Genomic DNA, 26,848 nt, shown 5'->3' on the forward strand with positions numbered 1-26,848 from the left:
AATCCAAGGACTTTGCCAGCCAAACACCATATTCTGTATTACATTCACGTGTAACAGAAGTCTGCAGAGTTTTTTATTGTTTAGAATTACAGAATGGCCTGGGTTGAAAAGGACCACAATGATGATCTAGTTTCAACCCCCCTGCTATGTGCAGGGTCACCAACCACCAGACCAGGCTGCCCAGAGCCACATCCAGCCTGGCCTTGAATGCCTCCAGGGATGGGGCATCCACAGCCTCCTTGGGCAACCTGTTCAGTGCATCACACCCTCTGTGTGAAAAACTTCCTCCCAGATAATAAATAATAAAAAAATAACATCTCCATTATGCAAAGCCCCAAGAAAACAAGTTGTCACCTGTTCAACTCAATGCTTCCCGGGTGAGATCTTGAAGAGACCAGACAATAAAAAAATTTAAGAGTAAACTTTCTTTTTAATTATTTTATTGTAATTAAAATCGGTTTAATTTTCATCCACATTGACTGTCTGTAGACCTGCAAAACAAGAAGTTGTACCATCATCTATTCCTAGGATAACTCCCTTTCACGTACATGCAGGTCTTCCCAAGAGAAATCCACCTATGGTATGAAAGCCAGTTTGCTGATCTACTTCTGGAAGAATTACACAGGGAAGTACTAATGGAAGCTTCACATTAAATCCATTCTGGAGATAAGGTATTTTTCAGCTGACACACACAAAGGCTCTACCTGCTTGTGCCTTCAACATCATTAGACATACTTTAAATAGGAAAACATGAATCTTAAATGACTCTAACATCTACAGTTGTTTTTTTTTTTTTTTTCCTTTCAAATACATTTGTATATATTATTTCACATAATTCCATGCTTACAATTTTAATACTGACCAGACAAGCTAGCTTGCTCTCTACAGTAGATTAAGTTAAATCAGCAATTTGACCCCTTTCTGCACTTTTCATCCTAACTTTGCATTGCAGGAGGGGAGCTATCCTATTTCACTAGCTGCTCACTGCTGTGCCTTCCTTCAGGAAGAGATGCCATGCAACCTTACCTTTGAATGTTGTGACTGGTACATAGGTAACCAGCGTGTACAGCTTGTTTGGGGAATCTTCATCCTCATTGCGCTTTCTGGACAAACGCACACGGATACGGTAAGGAACATTCCTAAAACGAGACATCATTATCTGTCAATAAAACAATTCAATAGAACTGAATTTTTTTCAGTCAACAGGAAAGAAAAAAGCTCTTTGTTCCATGGTTACTAACCTCTCTGATTTCTGAAGCTTTGCCTGTTTCAAAGACATGATGAGTCAATCCTGTTTCTGTAGCAGCACCATAACAAGAATGAAAGCCTGTGCCTTGGAATTGATGCTGCTTGCCTTAAAGGAGCTTTTATGTTTAAGTGTGCCATTAAGAGTCAACTGAGCCTTGAATATTGATCATCCACTGGCAGCATAACATCAGAAGTGCACCACTGCTCTACTTCTGATCCAGCAAATAGACAAAATGAAGATGATTATCATCAGCAAGCAGCTGTAACTAACAAGCATTTCTTACCTGAACAGAATATCATAGCTCAGTTGGAAGGGATCTGCAAAGATATATTGGGTCCAATTGCCCAACTGCTTCTGGGCCAACAAAAAGTTCAAGTGTATTTTAATTGAAGGCATTGTCCAAATGCCTCCTAAACAGACAGGCAAGGGACGTCACCAACCTCTCTAGGAAAGCTATCCCAGTGTTTGAGCTCCCTCGCAATAAAGAAATTGTTCCTAATGCCCAGTCTGAACCTCTCCTGGTGCAGCTCTGTGTCATTTCCCTTCTGCCATCAGTTCCCAGCAGCAGAGCACCTCCCTCTGCTTCTCAGGGCACTGCAGGGAGCAGAGAGGTCAACTCCTGTCCTCTTCCAGGCTGTGCAGCCCAGCGCCCTCAGCTTCCCAGGACATGCCTTTAGCCCTGTTAACAGCTCCGGCACCCTGCTCTGGGCTCTTTTCAGGACCTTGACATTCTTCTCATGTTGTGGAGCCCAGAACTGCACACCATATTTAAGACAACAACGCTAAATATAGTGGAAGAATCACCTCTTTTCACCAAGTGTCCATGCCGTGTTTAATATAGCCCAAAACACAGTTTCCCTTTTGGCTGCCAGGGCACACTGCTGGCTCACACTGAGCCTGCTGCCACCTGCACCATCATCTCCCTTCCTAATGAACTGCCCCAGCCCCTCATCTCCCTCTCTGTGTCCAGCATTCTTACCTGAACAGAAAAGAGCGAGAGGGGAAAAAACTAACAAAAACCCCACAACTACTTTGAAAGCCAGAGGGCCTTTAAAGATTCAGAGCATCGCTCAATCTGTATCCCACAAGTCAGTGTAACCTTAGTATGCATTAGAGCTAAACAAAGGTCATACCTACGGACATACAGTTGATCAGAGTTTCTTCCTCACAAAGCCCATGGAATCACAGCTGAACTGCTCTGTTTGGTGATAGTCACAGCCTAGCGTCCTCCCTTAATACTGCACTAAGTCTGATGCTGAGGGCAGGCAAAAAATGGTTTGTTCAGACCATCTGTCAAGTAGCCTCCCACTCAAAGGAACCCAGGATTTTGGACAAGTCTTGCTCTCAGTACTTCACTCAGGAGAAGGAAATTCCTTGCTGTGCGCTCTCAGAGCATATTTATTAAATCAGATCCAGCACAAAGCACTTTCATGCATACTGTAATTAAGACACAGGCACTTGCTTCAATTCTCCCATCTCTTAAGCATTTCTTACTACTTTGCCTGGCTCACTGACCATAGCACTAGCTGACACTGTGATTTTAGTCTCTCCTCATCCTTCCAAAAGATGTTAATCCCAGAAGAGCAACAACTGCAGTTAAACTCAAGGTGGAAAAGCAGATGTGATGACTCCCTGCTCTTTTATGCTGAATGCATTTAGCAGCACTTTCACAAATCAATACAAAGAAATCCTGGATAATAGCCTCACGACTAAACTCTGAACTTATGCTGTCACCTGACTGAACAACTGCTAGTTCTTCACACACAAACCACAACAGCTTAATACTAAGGACAGAAAAACAGCCTATCCAATAACTTAGTCCTTGGAAGGAATCACAGAATGGCCAGGGTTGGAAGGGACCTCAAGGACCATGAATCTCCAACCCCCCTGCCACATGCAGGGTCACCAACCTCCCCATTTAATACCAGAAGGAAGGAAGAGCTGATAAAGCACACAAGGACTCTGAATATGGCACGGGCCAGACTTACACTTACAGTATGAATCCCTGCCAGGTAACTTATTACAGTGTAAAAGATTCCACTCCTTACAGTGCAGTAATAGCCTTTGGGCCACCTTCATACATGCCAAGTGAATCAACTGCCTCTCTGGCAGCAATTTAACACAAGTTTTTTGTTTTCTGATTCCCAAACAACTTTATTCTTTATATTCTCAACACAAGAAAAACCTTCCTATTTAGAACACAGCACATCATTTTCTCGTGCAGCATTTTGTCTGTTCACCACGCTTCACACTTAATTCTCTTCAAGCAGATTAAAGATCCCAGGTTCCTGGCCAGGAATGCAACGGGTTTCTAAAACCTTCCTGCTATAATAAGCATTGGAGTACTACAGTACTACAATACTGCAAGGTTACAGATTTGTTTGGCCCTCTAAGTCCTGTATACATAAAGACATTATTACAAAGTTTCTCCCCACCCAACCCAGAAAGTAGCAGAAATGTACCTTATTCCTTTGGCCCAGACTGCTTTGTTCAGCCTGGTGTCAATGCGAACATCAGGAGTACCCATTTCTTTCATTGCAAATTTACGGATTTCCTTGAGGGCTCGCGGTGCTCGCTTCTTGAAGCCACTAGGACAAGCACAAGAACCATTTATTGAACTTCAGCAAACTGTCAGCACCGGACATTCGTTGCAGCAATCGTCCACCAGCCACGCAATTCAAACAACTTCAACCATCACTGTCAGTTTGCTGTCTCATTTCTCTCTTGTTCAAAGTTAATTTCTGCCATTTCACCAATTACAGTTTTAGTTCCCGTGTGACCGCAGCCATACACATATGAGGAGAATCGAAGGGAATTTTGCAGTAAGTCTTCTCAAGCACTTTGCTGCTGCATAGCTGTATGAGCTTCAGGATGATGTCAAACACAAATCCCAACAAACATCACTCAACTCAAATCATACCCCAATTTACACCTCACCCAATTCAACAATGAGAACAGATCCAATTATATGACTACAGCACTACTTCTAAAACTTATCACAGTGGGATAAATGTTATACTTCGGCTGAGAAATAACAGTGACTTAGGCACAGAGGCAAATACCTTTCCTTTCAAATTAAGTCCAGGAACACTGACAAAAAAAAAAAAAAAAAAAAAAACAACTTTTTTCAGAAAGTCATCTCCAAGTCCAGCTCTACAGAGGTACAGATCTGGTCCTCTGGGATACAACTGCAGGAGAAGAGACTACATCACCACCCCTCACAATCCCCGTGCCAGTAAGCACTGTTGTTCTCTGCAGTCCTAAATGCCACTTGCACACGCAACCCTTCACCAGTTAAAAAAACACCACTTACACTCCATGGATCCGCTTGTGGATGTTGATGGTGTACTCCCTGGTCACCACCTCATTGATGGCAGATCGCCCCTTCTTCTTCTCGCTGCCTTTCTTTGCAGGAGCCATCAGAACACCACTGAAAAGCATCCATGCATACGTCAAACACACACCCCTATTACTTTTCCAATGTCACATTCCCAGCTCCTCCATCCCGCAGCTCCCTACAGGTCACACAACTCCCACATTCAGGATGTTATTTCTGATTAACCCATCATGAAATGGTTTGGGTTGGAAGGGACCTCAAGGATCATCAAGCTCCAACCCCACTGCCGCAAGCAGGGCTGCCAACCTCCAAACTTAATACTAGATCAGGCTGCTCAAAGCCCCATCCAACCTGGCCTTGAACGCTTGAAGGGAGGGGGCACCCACAACCTCTTTGGGCAGCTTGCTGCAGCACATCACCACTCTCGCAGTACAGAATCCCTGGGGTCACATCACTGGGCTCCATGGCTGCTTCCCAAGACGCTTTCCCCAGGTGACCATAAACCACCACCCTCCCTCCCCATCCTGCCACTGTATCTCCAAGCTCCCTCCTCCTTCAGGGCAGCCCAGGAGAGACCTATGCTATCCTGCTCCCACCCCGAACCCCAGCAGAGCCCGGAGCCCTGCACAGACCACAGCCACTGCACAGCTGCCCCGCGGCCTCCGCGAGCCCGCTCCCCACCCATCCCAGCTCCGGCCGGGGGGCGCGGGGACGCCTGCCGAGAGAAATGCCCCGCCGCCCCATGCGCAGGGCCGTCCCCCGCCCCGGACCGGATGGAGAAGCGCTCCCGCAGCGAGCCCTGAGGAGCGGATGGCAGCGGATAAAGGACGGCTAGGCCCCGAGCACCACTCACCCCGCTCGGGAGCAGGCCGGAAAGGAAGGCGGAAGGGAGCGGGGGGAGCAAGGAACCCTTCCGGGTTGCGGCCCACTGCGCCTGCGCAAATGGAACAGCGGGGGGGGGAGGACACGGGCTGGGGGTGTGCGGCGTGCATGCGCATTCGCTTGTGGCCGATGCCCGCTAAGACCAGGCTGCTCCCCGGCAGGACATGGTTGGGGTTTAGGATGTTAGGTGTAGGCTGCTCTGATTGTACTACTACATGGTGCATGCTTCTGCTAACCTGGTTTGTTTGCTTTTTGCTGGGCTAAATGTTCTCACAGCCGAGGAACTTACACCTGCATCTCCGTGTTGGGCTCTGAGTGCTGCCTTCCCATGTGCCATCCATCTATAGGGGTAACGCAGAATTACAGAATGGCCTGCGCTGAAAAGGACCACAATGGTCATCCAGTTTCAACCCCCCTGCTATGTGCAGGGTCGCCAACCACCAGACCAGGCTGCCAGAGCCACATCCAGCCTGGCCTCGAATGCCTCCAGGGATGGGGCATCCACAGCCTCGGGTCTTTCTTATAGGTTGGCCCTTGTATAGTGGCTTGGCTTGAAGATTATCCCACTGGTAGGAAGAGCCCATTCAATCTGCACCTTTCATCCCTGAGACAGTAAGGGGCACCAGCTGACACAGCACAATGTATGATGACTTCCCTGTCTGCCTAAGGAAATAGCCAGAGCTGAGCAATTCCACTGGGACAGCTATACTACACCGGAACAACAAACCACTCTGTAAAAGAGGACTGGCAATCCATGTGCATGCAACAGGGAGCAAGGGCAATAATCCAGAGCTGGAATGTGTGTACAGAGGAGAAATGAGACAGAGCATGAAAAATGAGATACTGACGTAAATCTGCTCTCACAAGTGCCCTGTGTCCTTCCAAACAACAGTGTAAGCCAGCTTATGGGAAGACAACCCCACCCTATTGACAGCTTGTTAACTGCTGCGCTACTGCTGGTCTGAGGCTGAGCTCGGGCATGCCACTGAGAATCAGGAAAGATGTGGGTGAGCAAAACAATTTCTCAAAGAGATTCTCTCTTCCTCTGGCTTCTGTCATAATAATTGAGATCCAAGAGTCATAGAATCATAGAATATCCCAAGTCGGAAGGAACCTACAAGGATCACAGAGTCCACTCACGGGTCCTCCCAGGTCCACACAGACCACCTAGCATTCAAACCCCATGTCTGACAGCACTGTCTAAATACTCCACGCACTCCGTCCGTGCCCACAGCCCTGTGCATCCCGTACCCCGCCCACGGCGCTGTGGTGCAGCCCCTTTCCGTGACCCCCAGCTGCCCTCCCCTGACAGCTCCATGCCGTTCCCTCGGGCCCTGTCGCTGTCACACAGAGCAGAGCTCAGCGCTGCCCCTCCGCTCCCTGTGAGGAGCTGCAGCCGCCATCAGGCCTCCCCTCAGCTCCTCTGCTCTGCCCTGAGCACAACGAGGGGCCCCAGCCGCTGCTCACACATCTTCTCTTCTAGACCCCCTCACCGTCTTTGTAGCCATTAAGAAGTGCTACTTCCATGGGTGTTTTCTCTGTTCCTTCATTACCGCTTCACTGCATGAACTTTCTGGCTTCCAAACAGACAGCTTTCCTTTCCCATTTCCAAGAATGTCTGTACAGAAGTGGAAGGCATTTATGAAGTTAGCCCTTACTCAGCTAATATGCCTTCAGTAAGGTTTGTTTATAGTTAGCAGGAAAAAGTTTCCTCAGACATCAGGTGAGAGAACCTTAGCGTTTGGTGCTTTAATCTTCATCTGGAGGGGTCACTCTTGCTTCACTGAATGTAAGAACTTAAATGTGTGCGCAGTGACTCAGATATCTGGGAGAGGTGACAGAAGCTAGTGGTAGAAACGTTTTCTTAGAGACCAGATGTAGTCTTAATACACTTCTTAGAGACAGATACTTGATTCTCTCATCTTCCTTCAGTACAAACTAAAATACCTGTGTACCAATTGTTGTCAGCCAGTCCTGCTGTGGCAGCAGTGGGGTCATTTTGCCAGCAGGTTTTCTCCTGGAGATTTTTAGCTTTTGTTGTTGTTGTTGTTTTTCTGAAAGTTTACTTTCACCATCTGCAGCTCCTAACCCCGTCATCTCTGTTGTAGAGGTCAGAGATGAATACAAGGGCCCTGTGACATCTTCAGTGCAGAAGTGTGAGAAGGACAGAATTATTTGTGCTCTCTTGAAGGTTAGGCTGTGTCAGGCAGATGCAGGCTGTCCTGAGGGGCTCTGGGAACCATCCCTTCAAACCTGCTGTGGCAGGTGAAGACATTCTTACACCTAGTTGTCCATCTTGTTCTTTGTTGGAGCTTGCTGCTCCTGCAGCAGAATTGCAGAGGGAAAGAAGGTCTGTGCTTCGGCTGCCCCATCTTGTCAATTTGAATTTAACATGAAAAAGTCTGCACAAGGATGCCCAAGTGGAGACTAGACTGTATTCAGTGAGGGTATGTTAGCTAATCCAGCAGAGGTGTAGCAGAAAACTCAGGACAGCCAAGTTTCTAAGCGCTGAAGCAGCTGCTTAGCAAACACGGGTCAAAGCCTGGGAATAGGCTACATCTCACTGCTGTAAACTGTTTGCTGTGCTCTGCATTTTGTCCCAGTCCAAAACTGTTTGGTTGGAAGTACAGAGCTACGGCCATCAGAATTATAAGAAAATATAAAATTAGCTGTCTTGGCTAGCAGCTATTTTAACTTCCTAAGCTATCATTCTCATTGTCTGTGCCATACCCCAGATCCCATAGGATATTTGTTTTTGCTAACTGGATGCCAAATTACAGCTGTAAGTCTATAGCTAATACTAAAAATCTAAAGTGAATCACGTAGTTGAACAGCCACAGGAAAATGTGTGCAAGTCCTGCAATAAAGCGTTTTGGCTATTTTATTTTATTCTACAAATAAAGACACTGTCCATCATTAAATGGAAAAAAAATAGCTTGAGATGTATATAGCATGAAACAGTAGTACCATTCACAAAAAAACATTTCTAATTCATTAGTTTATTACAAAATATCCACTCACAAAAAAGCACAAGCACAATCTTTATACTTGTGAAATGAGTTGATATTTCATATACAAAATAATTTCCACATAATTCCATATAATTTTATTTTATATAGAAATAGGTCATTATTACAACAGCTGTACAATACACTACTTTTTATTTAATAATTACATAAAATCTTTCTTAGAAACATATCAACAGAAAACATACAAAAAAAGCGAAAAGTGCATTTCTTCTTTCCCCCCCAAAGGAAAATTCAACCCTAAATGTTATAATGAAGGAGATATGTAATAGTCTGCAGCATCCCGAGTCAGTGGGCCAAAACACAGTGCATATTTCTCAGAGACTTGCAGTGAGTGAGTTATTTAGCTTGAGGAAGGATCCATCTTGTATTACGGGAGAGATGTATGATTGTGCTTACAATTTGAGTTCACCTTTGCAATCACAATTCATATAGAAAACAGTCCAGTGTTTTTTGTTGTTGTTTTGTTCTTAGTCACAAAGAACAGTTAGGGTAAGCTGCATAATACTTTTCAGATTCTAAATCAAGGGTTATGAGCTGTAGACCATCTTCACCAATGACCAGGCTTTCTTTTCCATTGGATGTGCTAATTTGGCCACAAGAATAAGGAAACAAACTTCTCTTTACAGAAAGTGCCTAGGTTTTGTCCTCTGTGCAGTTGTGCAAAATAATAACAATAATCATAATAAAAATAATCTCTTGTTCTCTCCTCAATAGACCTTTGATGCAGTGCTTTTCATACACAAAAGAAGAACTGAAAGAGTGAAGGCCATGTACCTCATGTGTCTGTCAACAGTCTTTTGGAATTGCCAGACAGCTTTCCAAGTGACACGCCAAGCTAGAACTCCTCCTCCTGTGCACCCAGTGATGATGGAGCTTGCACAGGATAGTATTCCTCTTTGTTTTGCTCTGCCAGTACGTGCTGCACTCACAAGACAGCACAAACTAAATCCAGCGTGCCATCAGTGCACTGTGTGCAGCAGTCTGTCCTCTGTGGCATCACAGAGCTGTGAAACAAAGGCTCGTGCAAAAGCCAAAACAGTGAGGACAAAGTCATTCTCTCCTGCCCCATGTGCCCATTGGTTAAAGCTAATCGTGCATGGATTGTGCTGGTGGGACTCTATCGCAGTGGCTGTGGTAAATTTGATGACTCTGATAAGCTATTGCTTCTTCTTGGTAGTTGTTGCTGCTGCTGTGTCTGATGATACCCCATATTTCCTTGCTGTGGTGAGTAAGATGGCAGGAGCAAAGAATCGGTTTGCTCATTGTGCAAAGAACTTGGTGTTTGTACCTACAGACAAAATAAAATTCATCTCGTTGTTTGATTCTTTCACATGTTAGAGCTCGTCGTCCTCAATGTACAGCATGCTTAAAAACATTACTCTTTTGCTGGCTTTTATTTCTGGGCTGTCTGCTTGGTAAGGGGTTTGCTTACCTATGCTAGGAGGAATGGACTTAAATGGCAGCAAAGAAGACTACAATTAGGCATTGAGAAAGGTTTTCCAGTAGGCATGCCCTGCCTAGGACTTGCAGATTACTCTGAAAAGTCTGTTTAAGTACAGGCTGAGACAAACGTGTCAGAAATGACATAGCTAGATGGTAGAAATGAAACAGAAATGACACGGGGGATCCTAGTGGACTTCATGAGGTCCCTTCTAGCCCTTTCTTTTTGTGAGTACACGATAGGGTGTAACATTGCAGTGTTGAAGTCCATGTGAATTTTGCAGATGCTTGTATAAGAATGGGATCTGCCTTTTTTTTTTTTTTCCCCCATTCTCAGCTATGGTAAGGATGTCATTTTTCAGTTTAATTATTTGAGTTCGATGATACTCTTTCAGTGATTGCAGTGGAGTTATGATCAGGTTTTATACACTCAGTTCAGCTCCTTTTGAGACACCTAAAGAGACACATCTTTTCCCCCCTTCCCCTTAGGATTAGTATGTGCTGAGTTAGGTAAAACACAACAAAACAAAATATCATGGTACTTTTCATCTTCAAATCACCTGGTGCTTCCAGGTGATCTGCTCCAATTCATCTTCTTTGCTTTGTGGAGTTGAAGAAATACTTTAATTTATGGAAGAGATCTGGATATCTGATCCAGATCTCATTTTATGTTGGTGCTGGTAATTAAAAATCATCTTTTGACTTGTAAACTAAGCAAATCTTGTACTTAATAAAGAGTACAAAATAAATCCTAAGGCAGCAATTTTCTCCATCTAGAAATACACTTTTAATACATCCAGGATAATCTGATTATGTTTCCAATATGCAGGATTAGTAATTTCCTTTGAAATAGTTTGACTGTTCTCACTGCTCCCTTGCTATACTGGAAGAGTACACGACACTGTATCAGTGTCTTGCACATTTCATTATCTCTGAAATGACCATCTCTGTCGTGATCAGGCTCCTGCTGAAACTTACAGCTTGGCAAGGCCTGCAGGCCTGTTTGCACAGCCCATTTGCCTCATTACTCTGTGCATGTGTTTTACACATTGTCTTCTTTGTCCTTCCCTACCTGCAGGTAGCGTTGTTGCTGATGCTGTTGGTGCTGGAGTTGCATAGGTGGCAGAGAGGATGACTGGGAAGGAGGAGTTGTGGCAAACCCTTGGTTTAACACTGCTTGTCCCATCAGAACGATTGGAGAGCTGCTGCTGGAAGCCTGCACTTCCAAACTTTGAAACATTTGTTGGTTTTGAGAATATCTGTGTGGGAAAGAAGAAAAACAATCAAGAATAAACCAGTAGAAACAAAGGCCTTCTCCTAGGATACAAGGTGGACACCAATAGTCTTCATAAATAAGTCTTAGTAAAAGATTCCAGTTCATCAGATCTGAGCACATGAGAACCAGCACCACTGGCAGCACTGCTCTACTTAATGCTGTGCATGAGCTGGGCTTGCAAGGCAGAGCACATCGCACCTCAAAATCCAGACCACATTTTAGATTCATTAGAGATTCTGGTTTATGCATGTCTTCAGCCACAGGTTCACATCCCAGGCTCATTAAAGCAAATGGCCTTTGATTTTTTATTAATAAGATGAGTTCTGAACTGCGGCAGCTGAGAAGTAAATACATTCCCTGTTCTGCTGCCTGTGCTTTGGTATGGCTGCCTGTGGGGGTGGCAGTCTTCTGCAGAAGGATGGGTACGTTTCATTACTTTTAAGGTGTGTTTCTTCCTTTTTAAGGAAGAACACAAGAAGCCTCTAGAAGTCCTGTAGAATGAGAGACATGCCAAAAACAAAACACTCAGCTCCTCTTGCTAGGCTGCTTTTGCATAGCAAATGCCAAATATGTGCTGTTTTGCAGAAGGCTCTGGGTAAAACCACAATGGAGCTACTGCCAACCCAGCCTAATTCTGTTTATCCTGTAATGGGTGATGAGATCATACTGTGCTGTGTGTTTTCTAACAGCTGTTCAAAATTAGGGGTTAGTCAGAAATGGCTAAGATTTGGGCACTTATGAAAGGATGTGAGCTCAGAAAAAGCAAAGCGTTGAATGGGGAGAGGTATGTTTGAATATCAGGCCTGTTTATTTAGAGGCTTAAAAGTAGATCTCAACTGCAGATCTGTATGCTAAAGGTTTTAATTCAAGGTAATCTTAAGCAGCAACAGTTATGTTTAAAAAAGAGGTACTGAATACCTACATTCCTGAGGTAACTTATGGAATCACTTTCATTATGTATAAAGAACCAATCGTTTTGACAGCTCACAATTAGGGACAGTGACCGCAAAAACAAACAGCTAAAGGGGAAGAAAAGCATTTTATGACTGAAAGTTTCTGCTTCCTTCACCCAAAGTTTAAAGAAAGAAACAATGCCATTTGTTTAGCAGCATTTCAGAGAGTGCTGATGCAGGGTCTGTTGATTCTTTTGGCTTTGCTGCTCTAAATTAGGCATTCCTCCATTGGTGTTACTCCAGCACTTCGCTGTGCAGAGGGGGAGAACTTCCTTAGTGCTGGTCATTTCAGCTGGGTCAGGACTTACTTTCTGTGGGTCAGAAGTTCCAGCACTGAAGTCAGCGCCACATGAGGGCGAAAAATTCCCCAGCCCGGGCTTCTTAAGATCCACTGACACATTCTGTTTCTCTCTGTAATTGTTACTGATGTGACCAAGCAGATGAGGCTGACCCTGATGCTGGAAACGAGGCTCGGCACTGTAATGAGCTCCTGATTGTATCTATTTTGTCATCTTACTAAGGAAGGCTGTTTTCTCTCAAAAGTAACTTTGGCATTTTATCTTTAACAAGCCACATACTTAGCCTGGGATCCAGCCATGCTGAGGTCTGAAGAGTGTCTTGCATTACAGGATGTGGGCATCATAGGCTGAATAGGCTGGCTGAGCAACAGTCTTGCACATGGAAAAAAGAAAAAGTGATACTGCTGTAAGAGAAAGACCATAAAAATGCCTTATTTTGAAAACTAAGATGCTTTTGTAGATATGGCACAAAACTGAGCGTAGGAGATGTAACCTCAGCTCTGCTTAGTGGAGGTCTGGGACCATGCATTCCAACTGGGGTCACATCTATGCCCTTCTGAGGTGCTGGGTTTCAGGAGAGAGAAACTTCTATTGTTCCTGCTGATTTCAGTGGGAAAGGGTTGTATTGCCTCAATATCCAGCTGTCTTTTTTTTTTGATCAATCACTTAGGTTGGAAAAGACATTCAAGATTACCTAGTCCAACCATCAACCTAATACCAAGTCCACTGCTAAGCCATATCCTTTTTGTACCACATCTACACATCTCTTCCCTCTGCAGTCTGTTCCAATGCTTGATCACCCTCTCTGTGAATAAATTCTTTCTGATATCCAAACTAAACCCCCCTGGTGTGATTTGGCACCATTTCCTCATGTCCCTTGTCATCTGAGAAAAGAGACTGGCACCCACCTCGCTGCAGCCTCACTTCAGGTCACTGTAGACAGAGATGAGATCTCTCCTGAGTCTTCTTTTCTCCAGACTAAACAGCCCCAGTTCCCTCAGCTGCTCCTCATATCTCCTGTTTCCTGGTCCCCTCTCCAGATTAACTGCTCTTCTCTGTGTGTGTTTGACCAGCTCAGCCAGCATCCTTGTAGTGAGGGTCCCAAAACACAGCACTCAAGGTGCAGTCTCACCACTGCCAAACACAGAGGGGCAATCACTTCCTTTACCTGCTGATCACACTGTTTCTGACACTGGCCCAGGTGCCGGTCACCTCTTTGACCACCTGGGCACACCGCTGGCTTGTGTTCAACAATTTGCTGATCAGCACCCCCAGATCCTTTTATGCTGGGCAATATTCCAACCAAGATTCATACGCTCAGTTGGAGCTGGAGCCTGACGCCCTCCCTCACTCCCAACGGGCAGCCTGAGGTGTTGGACATCTCAAGACAGTGCAATGGTCTGTGTTGCGCCTTACCTGAGCTGCTGGTCGTGGCTGCAGCCAGCAGCGGATGCACCAGGACCAGAGCTGGGGCCAGGGCCTCGGCGTGACAGAGGGGTGGAGGGGCCGAACAGTGTGGCCGTGCTGCGACTTGGGCGGCTGCTGCCTGTTGTCAGCTCAGTGCTCCTCTCTGCCTTTGGGCCCTGCAAGAGAACAAGGAGAGGTGGCTGGGTGTTAGGCCTGGCTAGCCCTTCCATGAGAGCCCCACAATGGGAATCAAAGAATCATAGAATCATTAAAGTTGGAAAAAACCTCTCAGATCATCTAGTCCAACCATCTGCCCACCCCCACCATGCCCACTGACCACATTCCTCAGTGCCACATCCACACGGTTCTCCAGCACCTCCAGGGATGGTGACTGCACCACCTCCCTGGGCAGCCTGTGCCTCACTGCTCTTTGTGAGAAGTTTTTCCCAACATCCAACCTGAATGACTGTTTCTAAGAAAAAATGTAATTGTCTTTCTATTTGTTCACTTTTAAACAGTTACGTTAATGTGGGCTGGTAGGAGGTTAAATGCTAAGGCTGAGTGCTCTAAGCTGTCACCTCACTGTGGTACAGCCACACTCACTGTGCACTCTGACAACAGCAATAGAGGCTGTGGCTCCTTTGAAGGGAGGCACAGCTGGTGGGTGGAAGAGCAAAGAAAGAAATGCCCAGAAGTCTGCAGTAAGACAGAACTGCTGTGCCAGGCCTGCTCACTCCCACAGGTCTTGGTTACAAACACTTGATGCTGCGCTTCCATTTCCCCATGCATCTCGCATCAGCATCCAACCACTCCAACAGCATGCCAGCATGGCAGGCAGTGGGTAACTCTCCTGACTGAGATCTTAAAAAAGGGTTTAAGGTGAAGTAAATGCTGTAGGGGCATGCTTTATATAGTCTGCACTTAGAAGAATAGAGAAGGAAAGGCATAACTGCAGGACTGACATGATTTTACTTGCTTGTCTTGTAACAGCTCAGTGTCTTCTTTCCATATAAATGCTTCTGTAGTCAAATAAATGATTACCTGGCTCAGAATCACGCTTGCTTCCCTCAGTACTTGCTGGCTCGGTGTTTGTGGAGATGCAATTTGCCCTGGGAGCTGAGGACTGGGGACAAGCTGCTGCTGAGAAATGACCCCCGGCCTCTGCTGTAGCGGCTGTGGCTCTGACTGCTGAATATTGCTGAAGCTCAGGGACACTGCTGGCTGCTGCAGGAACATCTGGAAAAGAACAGGGGAGATGTTTTATTGACGTAGGCCAATTGTTACAAGTAACAAAGGTGACGGATTTAAATCTAGAGATATTTCCTAAAGTAATCACAGCTCTGAATTCACCATGCATTTACTGTTAGTTGGAAATCATGTATTTCCTATGTTAACGATTCTGCTGTCTCTGGTTTCTTTCTTTTTTCTTCTAATAGTGCATCATTACTTGTGAAATGTGTCCTGAAAGTAAAAGCCTTCACTCCATGGGGCAGGCAGGGCCTTTCTGAGAACGGTTCACTGTGCATTTGTCATATTCTGGGGCACCCTGACCAGAAAGCAAAGAGTAACTCCATGTCTTTTTAATCCTTTCATTTTTCCTTTCAGCAAATCAGCTTGTCTTTCAGGCAAGGCTGCTATTGAATTTGTCTCAGAAAATTCAACACCTACTATACAGTTAGATAACTGAATGTATTTAATGAGGCCACAGCAAGGCCAGAGTTGTCCATGTTGAATGACTGTGTCCTTATCATTGAGAAGATGTGTAAACAGGCAGTCTCTGTCATTTATCTGATTTTCCATCAGGTAGCTGTCACCTGGTGTTCTTCCTAATCATGCCATGCATTCAACTCATGCAGGAGAACTAGAAGCCCTTCTGTAAATGATGTACTCTCCATTCTTTCACTGCAAGATGAATCTTTCTTCTTCAAAAGTTGCAGGGCTTTGGAATCTTTTTGCTTTCCTAGAGGCTATTTCTTTTAAAACTATTAATAATTAATGCTACAGGATATCTTCACAATATTTCAAATCTATCTTCTTGCCACCAAGGGCTGTACAAAGCGACGCTTCCAAAGTAGTTGAAGGCGTCTTTGGCTCTGATTCTGGTCCCACACCACTACTACAAGTGTGGAACTCCATTAATGTAAGCGGAGCTACCGAGAGTTTAAATGAAATCAGAATCACAATTATTCTCATCATTATTCATCCATCAGTCTCACGCATAGCAGTACGTCTGAGGTACACCCAGTAATTAGTACACCTTTATGCAGCTTATTGCTATATTAGCAATTCCCTAAACTATCATGTCCCCTGTCATTTCTTTGGAAAAAAAACCCACACCTTTCTTCAAAGAACCGACAAAATGCATTGATTTTCTCTGCATAAGCGTCGGCTGATCTACCATATTTGTGCTTATTTATCTAGCTTTAAAAACATAGCTTTTATTCAAATATAATGAATCTCTGTGCGCCAAGATTTAACGCAGAAGCAAGGTAGAGACAAATCTTACTTTAATCAGTTACTTTAATGAGAGAAGTGGGCAATTAATGAAAATGTTAATGGACTTAAAGCAATGGTGTGGTGTGTTTCAGGTCCTGCAGGCTAATCTCAGAGATGCTTGACAGAAATAAATGGGTCAAGTCACAGAGTTGTGGCTGCTTGCAGCAGGTCTGAAATTAGCTCCAAGTGTTTTCTTTTAAAAACACTGCTCACTGGGTTTGGAGCCATTACATACTAGAAAGACAGATGGTCTTGCAACTTCTGCCAAGTAAATAGGTCTTATTATGAATAAATCAAAGACAGAAATTATGAAAATTCATTTTCTTGTTTATATTCGTTATATAGAAGCTCAGCTTTGGACACGTTTGGTAAATGAACTTGATTAACTCCAGCAATGAAACCGCTCTCCGCTGATATAAAATGTTTGATGTAAAATTCAGAGGAGGCAGAGCAAGTGGCCTGTTTCCAAACATGTCATGTGCACTGTGAGCCCGTTGTTCCTGACAAGACTGGCACAAGGTATGACCTTAAGGAGCAACGTCTTAAGCGTCCTTCCTGAATATGGTGCGCAGTACTGGTGAAATATTAAGTCCTTCTAATGCGAACTCAGTATCCATCAGTGCAAAAGTTGGACACAGTGAAACTTGCAGCAGATGACTTGCTCTGCAGTGAACTGCCTGTGTGCCTGCCTTACTTCAAGGCAAAGGCTAAGTAGCTTATCCTTGACAGGAAGCAGAGTAACCTACTTTGCAATTACCAGAGTGTGCCACTGGGCAGGAATGTGCGCAGTTGGCAGCCACACTATGAATTTACAACCAACTTTATTGCAGTAAACCAATTTCTTTTGTTTGTGCGTTCATACCCTGAGAGGCCTAGCAGTGCTTCATACCGAGGGATGCTCTCCGTTGCGTTAAAATGGACAAAGCAGCATTGTTACTGACTGAACATAAATGTCCGGGAAAAACAAGCCGAGGGCAGGAGGCAATGGTATCATTTAACCTTTATCCCTGCAGAACTGGAAGACCCAAGACATCTCATAAAATAAAACTTAATTGAGAGAATACTGAAGTAAGGAGTTGCTACCTGCAAGTTGAGCCTGAAAGCAGAAATGTACTCCATTTGTACAAAATAGTTTCTTCATAATGTATCTCTCATGATAGTCCTGCCTGGATTCCTCTGAAACACTGCAGCTTTAAATAGCAACAGAAACCCCATAATAAAGAAAGAAATCTTTTCCAGTCGGAACGAATCCAAACAGATAAATCAGCAGCCCCATAACTGCGCTGCCAATAATGACATGTCTTGTGGCTGATTTTGTGGACTGCAAAACCAAAGAAGCATCTTACAAATATATTTTAATTGGCCAGCTTGTTAACATACGCAGCAAAACTGCAAGAGAGGGAAGGGGCCATCTGACACTCATTGCGATAGTCGGTCTCTGCAGCTAATGGGTGAATTGCACTGGCAAGATGTGAGGGAGACAGCTCTTTGACTCTTTGCTGCTTGGATAAGCAGGTGATGACAGCTCTTCGTTAGAGGAATCAGGGCTCTCTCAGTAAAATACCTGCAGAGGAGAGAGGTTCAGCACTGGGGATCTGAGATTCACTGACTTTGAAGAGAGATTGGCTTGCAAATTATGGGTGGATATGTATGCTCACATTTTCACTTCTTGCAAGCTGCTCAGTCTCAGCTCTTCTTTCTGCCTTCCTTTCCATCCGCAATTCATTAGTCAGACTGTTCAAATCTGGCACAGACACGGCATCCTTCAGACTTCTGAGGTTACTCCTGCTGCTGCTGCCCTTACTGCTTTTGTTGGTCAGGAGAGCAGTACCAAGGACTTAATGGGGTTTTGAGTACTTTGTTCAGGGCCTACGGCCCTCCTGCTAGTTTCATCTTTCAGTGCACCAGGCTCTTGGAAATAGTTACAAATGCAGACAACTGAGCTTGACATCCGTCCTGTTGGGAAAGTGCTTCTTGGTGAAGTGCTGCACTACACTTTTGAAGACCTCTGAAGGAAATGGAAATTGGGCTTAATTCTCCACAGCGCTACCTGTACACTTCGGGACAATATGCTAATAAAGGAGCTAACGAGAGAAAACCAGGGAATGCTTTTCCCTTTGTGGCCAGCCCACGGCACTCCCCTGTGCTCACAACCAGCACAGCCCTATTCTCTCTGTGGAATATTAAGAAGACCAGAAATCTGCTCAACAGTAAGGCTCTTCAGTTTGCTGCTATGCTTTGTAACCTTGTTAATAGATACAGGTTGATGTCTGCAGCCATGCAGCTCCCTCAGTGATGAAATCTGTTTGGCAGAGCACATGGTTAGATTTCCGATTCCACAGTTTAATCTCAACCTCCTGTGAGTCACAAAAGTGCTACAAGTGAAATTGTTAGGCTTTATTTTAAATTGCCCCTAGCCAAGTACGACAGAACTAATCCCCAGACCCACTCCATCCTTGTAATGGCATGGTAATTTCTTTCTTTTTTTTTTTTTTTTTTTCAATCTAGAGAAAGCAGGAGAAGTAAAAGTGTGACTGCTCATAGCTTGCTGCCTCGTGAGAGTGGTCTGAGGGGACCAAGAGGCAGTCAGATCCCAGAGCAGGAGGACCCTCCCCATCCAACTATATAAAATCTCTTTCCTGCGTGTAAGAAGGTGCTCTCGTTTTCTATTTTTTGCCTGGATTATGTAAAAAAGGGGAAAAAAAGGATCAGGGTATATAAATATTGAAGACTTCACAGAGGGAGAGTTATGTTTTTTGCACAATTAGAAGAAGTGAAAATATCATGTCTTTTGATATTCATAATAACGATAATAGCTTTCAGACACATGCCAAGATTCTGAATATTCTGGACAATTGCAGAGGGACTTCTCCTTCCTGCTAGTCAATGTCATTCCATAACCAATAGAAAAAATACACTGAAATTAAGCCTGGTCTGCCTGTATGTTTATATGGAACCAGAAACAGGGAGCCCTGCTTCTAGGACCCTACACTGCTACACTGCAGTATCTTAGGTGGCAAAGTTTCAAATTTGGCTTCACCAATCCCTTAATTGCCTAAACATACAATCCCAGATGGTTTTAATGCATGAAAATGCATTTCACAGCTGCTGATGAGAGGTGAGATTCTATTTCTGTGCGAGTCAGAAGCAAATTTCCCATTGGCTTCACCAGGTCCCATGTTTTCATCCTGTGCTTAAAATGTTCTTTGAGACCTTAATTTCTGTGGCAGAGCTTGTCTTCTAAAAATCTTGTTAATACAATACTCACAGTGGGTCCCCAATGCAACATTTATAGCAAGGGTCATTTAACCTGGTATTTATAGTTACATAATAAGGAACAGAGCAGTAATCAACCCGCTTTTAGGAAACTTCCATAAAAGTGGATGATTTCTTACATTTGTCATTAAAAGAAACCTGAGATGTACCAAACTGAACTTGCTGGTGCAGTAGGGATCAGGGGTAGTACAAAGTAGACATTGTACCAGCTCTGTGCAGAAGATATCAAAGACATAAGGACAGCAGCCCCAGCCAGTTTCACCCTAAAGGCTTGGGCTGGTCCAGTGACAAATGCATTTAGACACCTCCCAGCTGTAAAGGAATGAACAGCAGCAGAGGTTGTGGAGGTTTTAATATGAGAAGGGAATTAATTTCCTGTACTCTGTGTCCCAGCTGTGGTAGGGCCAGAAAAACAGGGAATGAGTGATATGAAAGAGATGAGCACTTGGGGAGTGCCTGAAGGAGGGCTGGTGACTGAGGGAGGGACAGACACGGTACTGAGCACCCTTAATGTCCCCATGAAACACGCAGTGGATTGATGGAAACTAATGAACTGGAGAGATACAATCAGTGCTGAATATGAACATGAACATGTTTCCATTACAGCTGCTCACTCAGAAGACTCACTCGATAAAGTATTAAAACATTAGTGTAAATGACTCAAATTCTTTCCCCCACCACTACGGTTGAGATATTTCTTTCTTCTCTTCCTCCAGAGAGCTCTTAATCTTTCCTGACGTAGGTTATTCAAGAGGCTTTCAGAGGGCAACATCCTCATTCAGATGAGTTGGCTTTCTCATGTCCATATGCCATAGCCCCAGCATGTCCAACCCATGGCCCACGGGCTGCAGGTGGCTAGGCACAGCTTTGTCAGCTCATCCCCTAGCCACCCTACCCCTCACTATAAAGGCAGTGGCTCTTCCTGCTCGGGTGCACAACCATCACTCAGCAAGGACCAAACTGTGTGCTATTAACCATATACCAGGGTATGGGGTGCAGTGCAGTGCTAACTCAAATTATGGTAAATAATGTTATGGATTTGGATGCATCAGCTTAACACAGTCTTGTGAACAGCAAAAAGTATGCAGCCGTGCTTTCCATTGTGATAAAGGAATTTGAGAGCAGGTTTCAAGATTGCAAAAAAAATCATCAGTGTTTTGGTATATTTGCAATTCCATTTTCAATGAGCACAAATACATTAACTGAAAATTTTCAAGTGGAATGTATAGAGTTGCAATCAGATAATTCAAAAATCTGACCATGTCTCTCTACTGGACTTTCATAAGCCCCGTTTTAGCAAATATATCACCATGGTGATGTGGTGGGTAGTGTGTATCAGCAGTGATGCCATCAGAACAGCTGTGGAACAGTGGGTCACCTCCTCTGATGCACATTTTTAGGCGTGCTTCTTCCTGGCTGGTGAAAATGCATAACTAGTGGTGGTAACTATGGTGAAAAATAGTGTTTTGTAGCCAAGAGCTTGCTCTATCAAACAGTGTTATTGTGCTCTTTGTATGGGTTATATTTACCATGGAAATAAATAGGAGGCATTGCTTGTGGAGCATCCTAAGTGTACATGGCCCAGGACAATTCCTCTTTACATAATGCGACCCAAGAAAGTGAAAAGGTTGGACACCAGTGCACTTAGGCCCTGGGGCTCATTTTAAGTCACCAGCCCTATCAAGTGCTTCACGGGAAGGTAGTTGGTCCTCCCAGCAGCAACGCACCTGTACGCTGGAATCCTGGACCAGGCAGAGCTGCTCCTGGATCTTCTGGAGCTCCTCCTGCTGCCAGCGGATGTTGGCTTGCAGGATTCGTGTTCGCTGCTCTAGCTGGTCCTTGATGGTCTGGAACATGCTAAACTGGGCAGAGAACTAGAAAAAAGGAAGAAAAATGAGTCTTTACAAAGAAAACAGGCCATCACGCAACATCATTCTGTAAAAAAGTTATTGGTTTTTTGACTGCAAAGCACAGTCAAAGGACTAAAGTATGTGTTTGTAATATACTACCATCTAGGCAGAGATAAATCTTTTCTATTTTCAATTTTATGCCCATATATTAAATTGCTTCACTTACAGTGATCTGCTTACAACTGACCCTGTTCTGTTAGGGAATTATCAGAATGCCTGTTTTTGAGAGTATGCTGCTTTAGAATATCAAGAGCATCTTAAATGGATGGCAAATGAGTGCATTTTTATCATCGGTTTGTAGTTTGGAGCCCTTAGCACAGCATAGCTGTATATTCCAAATGTGTTTTACCAACTTCTTCCATGCAGAAATAGCTGTGGTGCAATGCTTTATTCTGCTGCTCACGTATTATAAGATCGTGCCACAGCTCACCACAGTAAACATGTTCTAGATTTCTGCCACTGTGTAGAGGCCAAGCTGCAAGAAATACTCATTAAGCTATTTTTGTACATAAGGTAAAACAAATAGCACAGCTCAGTGAGAGAAAGGCTTTTCTAAATAATAATGTAGAATGGAGATCACTAATGAGGGTCAAGAAAGTCAAGAAAAAAGTGCAGCCTCCATAGCAGCAATGCTTCACACCAAGTGGAATGGCTCCATAAGCACAGAGGGGAAAACATGGCCATAAATTCCCCATTTTATTTGGTGTTTACAGATATGACTCATTGTCCACCAAAACTCATTATTACTTTAATTGGCTTTGGAATTGTTGCTTTGCACAAGCTCATATTCCAAAAGTAAAACACACTTTGAGAAAAACCCACGATGTTATGGCTTCAAAAAAATCAGTGTGTTTTTCTGTTATCAGGGTATCAAAGAATCCAAAATGTCTTTGAAAAGACACAGTGCTGGGAGCATCCAGGAAAAGAGCAAGGAAAAAAAGAAAGAGGGCATTTTGCTATGACTTGCTGAACTTGAAGATGGCATGTTGTTCCCTTGTTTTGTTTTTTTTTGTAGCTCTGCTGGTGGATGAAGTGCACAAAAATATATTGCTGTTGATTTTAAATCATTAGTCCATTATTTTATTCAGCATCTTTTATATGTAACATATTTGTTTAGTATTGTCTTTTTGTTTCCCACTTAACAGCATCAGCAGTTAGCTGGCCTACCAGGTGAGAGCTGCTAAGGAAAAGGATGAGAAACTCCTTCCTTGCTTTTTTCTACTCTAAGACCAAAGTTTATTGATAATTCTTGCACTGATCCCTGTGACTACAAAGCTTCTATTGTTTTCGTGCAGTGAGAAACTAACAGCAACTGACCTGCACCACAAAGTATTTATCTCAAGATCATCAGCTACTCTACTAATTAAGGAATAAATCTGTAATTATATGATACATTAAAATAGCTTAACTCAAAATGTTCCACAACAAAGCACAGCACTGCTTTAACTTTGCCATTAGCATCAGATAAAGTTGACATTCATCTCACTTAGGTAACTGCAAACTTCTTGGGATCCTCAGAGAAGTGCATGGTACAGGTAACTGTACCAGCTTCCCAGGTACAGCCAAACATGACAGACTTAACCTATGAGATATCTATAATTGCAGACGATCACAGTTTAATCCAGGGAGAAAAAGATCCCTACAGAACCATGCAAGCTGAGGTGTTCCCCCATTTGCAGTGTGCTGAGCAGGACAGGTGCCTCAAAGACATTCTGTTCCTGCAAGTTTCATTAAAACGGTAGCTGGGTAAAGGAAAGAGACTATTTATTTTTTTGCTTGGTTTCCTAATGAAACGAACCTTTCAATTCCTTCTGCCTTCCTACTTCTAAGCCTAATGCTGGACACATGCAGCAGAGTCGTGAGAGCCTCAACGCCACCATGCTGCTGTGATGCCACGTGAGCTCTGGCCAGGCAGTGAGAAGGAGGACCCCCTAGTGCACAGCCCTATAGGGCACAGTCCCTGCAAGCCAGGTTTCATTGCCTTTGAAGTTCATGGAACAACTCGTTCATTCTCACTGCTACCAAACAACACCTGCGCAATCCCAAATGGAATTATTAGCGCTGATTATTATTCAGTCATCAGCATCCGCTGTGTTGTAGGGAATTTATTACAATGAGGGAGACAAACAAACAAATATTCTAATAGGGAGCACTTCATTTAATGTGAACCATTTACATTCAGGCAGCACCTAGTGCTTTAAGGTTCATTCGGTAGGCAAGGTTTGCTTCCCCCATTTCAGAAATCGCCAGTCAGGGCTGCACCTGTGGCCATGCAACAGAACAGCACCACGCTCTGGTGGTGAAGATGCAGCTGCAGCACCAAAAATTGTTGTGCTGGGACAGGGAGGCGGCAGGGCCTTTGGTTAACAACCAGAAAGCATCCCTCCAGCAAAGGCTGCGGGATGGAAGAAAAGAAAGCAGAAAAAAAGTCATGCAGAACATGCACAGGGTTACAATAAATAAACTAATTGATGTTTGGAAGTGCATTAATGAGTAAAGGAGAGGGATATCTGTAGAAGAAAATGACTGCTCAGAGCAGATAATTGATATGCTGTTCCTTCACTGCATGCTGGTGTGGAATTGTGAAAAGAATATTAAACACAAAAGATAAATGAGAATTTGTTATTTTAAAGCAGGGATCCTCAGAACTTCTTATGTTTTTTATGTTACTGGAAGAAGCACTGCGATCTTGCAAGAGAAGACAGCATACAAACAGCAGCAGCAGCTTAGGTCCAGGACTCTGTCATTTCTGAAATCAGAGGGTGATGGGACACTCATAGCAGCACAACTGCAGGGCACAAACAATGAGATGGGAACGTGGTGCTCCAATTTGCTCCTTCCAAATCTACTGCAAATCATGGAATCATAGAATCATTAAGGTTGGGAAAGGTCACTAAGATCATCTAGTTCAATCATCAACCATCAACCCAACAAAATGAGACACTGAGATGGCTTTCTGAACCATCACCCACATGTGAGATACAGGCTTAAAGATTTAAGTGGAGGAATTTGTTAGTCTGGAGCATGTCCTGCTGTTGCTAGCACATTCACAAAATGGGTGCTGCTGTGCTCTTAGTGTGTCCCTTACTGCTGGCTGGTTCTGCCTCCATGCAGCCAAACAGGTGTTTTAGGAGGGCTTTTGTTAGCTTTAGTTTTTTTAATTCTCACTGTGACCTTGATTCTGAAGGGATGTGATTACATAGAAGCAAAGTTGAAAACTGATTTCCCATCTCTGCTTTCTATTATCCTGCAAAGTAGATGTGTGAACCTATATGCACTTGGACTTGTGCTGAGAATGTTTGCAGAAAAATATTTAAACACACAAGTGTACAGTTCAGATTACTTTCCCACAGCATTTTAAGAGTTCGAGAGCTGGTGGAACTTTGATTTTAGCTACTAAAGAGATTGTCTAAAAACCCTCAAGGGCCTGGACTCCTGTAATGAATTTATTTATTAGATGAAGGGAGAAAGCAGCAGAAGAGAGTTAAGTGACCTATTCCACTTCCCACCCCCCAACTAACCTGTGCCAGTGGTGCAGGCTGACTTTGCAAAGTTGCTTGAGGCAGCAACTGTTGTGGGAGAAGCTCACATGAAGGTTGAGAAGGCAAGGAAGCCTAGGTTAAAAACAAAGCAAAACAAACAAAGCAAAACTTTATTTATAAGTTTGGCTCCTTTGAATTCCATGTTTCTTCTAATGCCCTGGCATTTGTGCAATTTGTTTGGATTTGCTAAGCTGATGACACGTGCCTTCTGCCTTCTGCCTGTCCCTATGGCTCTCTGGAAGTTACCTGCAGAGCGGTAGGCTGGCTGAGCCTGTGTGTAGCTAAGTCCTGCTGCGTGCTGGATGTTCTCTGCAAGGGAGTGCTTGTCTCTGCAGTCAGCTTTGTTGGTGTAGCTGCAAGAAAAGTGATTTTTGGTGAGTTCTCACAGACTGCAAATCATCGCCACTGGAAGTCAAGATTATGAGACCTGGCTGAATTCCAGCTGGAGCTGAGGCTGTTCTTGTTGGCTTCAATGGCAGTAGAATTAAACTGATAAGGAGAGTCTGGGCAAAGACAAAAGTCAGAGACAGCTTATGGCTCTATGCTCCAATGAGCAGAAGAAAAGGACCCAAAAGCTCCCTTTGTATGGACTGAATAACTAGATTTAGCTCACTGTCTTTTCTTCCAGGCCAAGAAGCAGAAAGAGCACATAAGGTGTACCCAAGTCATGGCTGGAGCATCCTGAATCTTGGCCAGAAGAGTTCTTGCCTCCGGCTGCTATTACTCAGGTAAGTCAGGAGAGGCCTTGCATTGCTCATACAGGCATCCTCAAATCTGAAGACCTTAGTCCTTACTTTCATAATCAGATCTAAACAGCAAGTCTCATGGCTAGTCCTGATATTCATTTTCCAGTGTATGGATGGTTGCATTAGACCTTCTTTCTTGTACATTACCATTGCACTTCACTGTCAGTGAAACACATGTATTATCAATACCTCAACAATAACTATTCTATAACTTGGTTAAATGTAAAATAATGCAACAACCCAGGAAAGCCACTCACTTGCTGGGTCAGACTTGGGTGTGTGGGAAGATTTTGGTGAGCTCCTGGATGACACCGAGGGTGTCCGGCTAGCACTGAGGATTGAGGCACCAATATCAAGCGCATTAAAGTGCTGTTCAGGATCCAAGCTGGAGCCACTGTCCTAAAACAAACAAAATGTGAATAGCTATTGCATCTGTCAGGGGAAAAACATTTCAAAATGCATCTACCAATACTTGCAGACTCAATTCTTATTCTGGCCTTTATAACTTGAGCAGAACTAATCCCAGGGAGGCTAACAGAAGACCAGGGCACCAGTGTCAATGTCCCTTCCAAGCAGCACCTACTTAATGTATTGTCCAATGAGCTGTTGCTGAGGCGAGCTTCAATGAACGTATCCAATGTAATTTAAAATTATTCAAGTGAGCAATGAATACTGAACTTGTTAGGGAACCTACCCAGAAAGACAGCGCTGAAGACTTCAGTGATGTTAGCATAGGAAAAAGTTGTGATTCCTACATGTATTCATGAAAAAAACTTTTCTCACGGTACCTTTAGCGCTGAGGACACAACCTCTGAGGACACTTCTTCCAAGCCCATCTCCTGTCTCCTCTCCACCCGCACATCTGCATAACTGAACGTAAAATACCGTGGATCAAAGTGGTGGTCATAAAATGTGCTTCAAGCAAATAGAGAAACGAATTACTGTAAAATTTTACAGGTAGTTTAAAAACTCACTTGCATCAGATGAAACTCCATAGCATTTGAAA

At 44.0% G+C, this 26,848-nt stretch overlaps 2 protein-coding genes across 2 annotated transcripts in view; both read right to left on the reverse strand.

Moving 5' to 3' along the window:
• Positions 1–459: 459 nt before the first annotated feature.
• On the reverse strand, positions 460–4,669 carry RPL31 (ribosomal protein L31; the record flags this gene model as incomplete). The annotated part of the gene is made up of 4 exons (XM_079537283.1): positions 460–491; positions 1,027–1,139; positions 3,712–3,837; positions 4,563–4,669. 4 exons carry the CDS (start codon positions 4,667–4,669, stop codon positions 460–462), a joined length of 378 nt encoding a protein of 125 aa, XP_079393409.1.
• Positions 4,670–9,614: 4,945 nt separating this feature from the next.
• NPAS2 (neuronal PAS domain protein 2) overlaps positions 9,615–26,848 on the reverse strand; it is a gene marked incomplete at both ends in the record, with an annotated part of 96,559 nt that continues 79,325 nt past the window's right edge. Inside the window, 10 exons of the mRNA XM_079536694.1 lie at positions 9,615–9,785; positions 11,010–11,196; positions 12,745–12,837; positions 13,882–14,048; positions 14,914–15,108; positions 21,372–21,518; positions 25,076–25,168; positions 25,343–25,449; positions 26,100–26,241; positions 26,631–26,712. Coding sequence (XP_079392820.1) covers positions 9,615–9,785; positions 11,010–11,196; positions 12,745–12,837; positions 13,882–14,048; positions 14,914–15,108; positions 21,372–21,518; positions 25,076–25,168; positions 25,343–25,449; positions 26,100–26,241; positions 26,631–26,712 — 1,384 coding nt within the window. The remainder of the gene's footprint in view (positions 9,786–11,009; positions 11,197–12,744; positions 12,838–13,881; positions 14,049–14,913; positions 15,109–21,371; positions 21,519–25,075; positions 25,169–25,342; positions 25,450–26,099; positions 26,242–26,630; positions 26,713–26,848) is intronic.

This window comes from Tetrao urogallus (assembly GCF_951394365.1).
Source record: "Tetrao urogallus genome assembly, chromosome: 1".
In the NCBI taxonomy this organism is placed as follows: domain Eukaryota; kingdom Metazoa; phylum Chordata; class Aves; order Galliformes; family Phasianidae; genus Tetrao; species Tetrao urogallus.